This window comes from Nanorana parkeri, unplaced genomic scaffold (genome assembly GCF_000935625.1).
Source record: "Nanorana parkeri isolate BGI_ZX_2015 unplaced genomic scaffold, ASM93562v1 scaffold3815, whole genome shotgun sequence".
Classification (NCBI taxonomy): Eukaryota; Metazoa; Chordata; class Amphibia; order Anura; family Dicroglossidae; genus Nanorana; species Nanorana parkeri.
Genome location: NW_017310083.1, coordinates 255 through 1,220, shown reverse-complemented (window position 1 = coordinate 1,220; position 966 = coordinate 255). Strand labels below are relative to the sequence as shown.

The 966-nt window shown below is 54.7% G+C and overlaps 1 protein-coding gene across 1 annotated transcript in view; it reads right to left on the bottom strand.

The window, feature by feature from the left end:
- The window catches only part of LOC108803510 (cytochrome c oxidase subunit 7B, mitochondrial), a 1,283-nt gene extending 732 nt beyond the window's left edge, over positions 1-551 (bottom strand). The window contains exons 1-2 of the mRNA XM_018575347.1: positions 431-551; positions 34-158 (exon numbers count right to left, since the gene is read on the bottom strand). Coding sequence (XP_018430849.1) covers positions 34-158; positions 431-467 — 162 coding nt within the window. The 5' untranslated portion in view covers positions 468-551. The remainder of the gene's footprint in view (positions 1-33; positions 159-430) is intronic.
- Positions 552-966: the final 415 nt, after the last annotated feature.

Genomic DNA, 966 nt, shown 5'->3' with positions numbered 1-966 from the left:
CACCACCCCCAGCACTATACAGGATATACTCACATAGGTCCAGATGCCAACACAGAACAATGTTCCGGATGCCAGGATGGCGTTCCCATACTTGTCGTGGAAGTCGGGTTCGGACTTGTAATGGTTCCGTCTCATGATGGTCCTCTGGAGGCCACGAGCTGCACCACACAAAACACACAATCAGGATGACATGACACCCCTACAATGACCTCCGTGACACCCCACACATAGAGGGTCCAGACGACCACCATCCCCGTGTGTAGAGACCATGGAGTGCAGGTGACCCTCATTGTACAAGGATCGGGATGACAGGAGGAAGGAGATAGGAAGTGTGTCATGGCGGTCCGGAAGGCCTGCTGAATGGATGAGGACAGAAGGAACCCCCCAGATCCCTCCCCTTCTGCTCCCCCACGAACCCCCATATTCTCACCGGACACGGCAAGCGCGGATCTCGCCAGAGGGAACATGTCGTCTGTCTCTCTTCTTACCCTTGACACAAATGGGGAAAAACCAAAATGGCCGAACGGGATATCCGCTCAGAGACACGCCCCTGTACATAGACCGCCGCAATGCACAGTGGGAGATTAAGTCCCGACATGTGACCCGACCCTGATTGGACAGAGGAAGGAGTAGGCGTTGCTAGAAGTATCTGTGGGCGGAGGCGAGGCTTCACCGCGTCTTTTTAATTAATTAGAAGCTGATTGGTCGCTTTCACACAGACCCGCCCACTCAGTGTGCTGGGAATGAATGAAGCCGTCAGTTTGGCCCCTCCCAACTTTCGGCTGACAAATAAGATAATAACAACGGACTGGCCGCGGATTGGCTGTTCTGTGCCGGCGTCCTCCAATCAGGATGAGGCACCTACTTCCCTTTACGTCATGACGTAGAACCTCACCGGCAGTGAAGGAAGTTTCTTCGGAGAAATGGAGGCGGCGGGCAGAGTGTTGCTGATGGCGGGGATGGTCC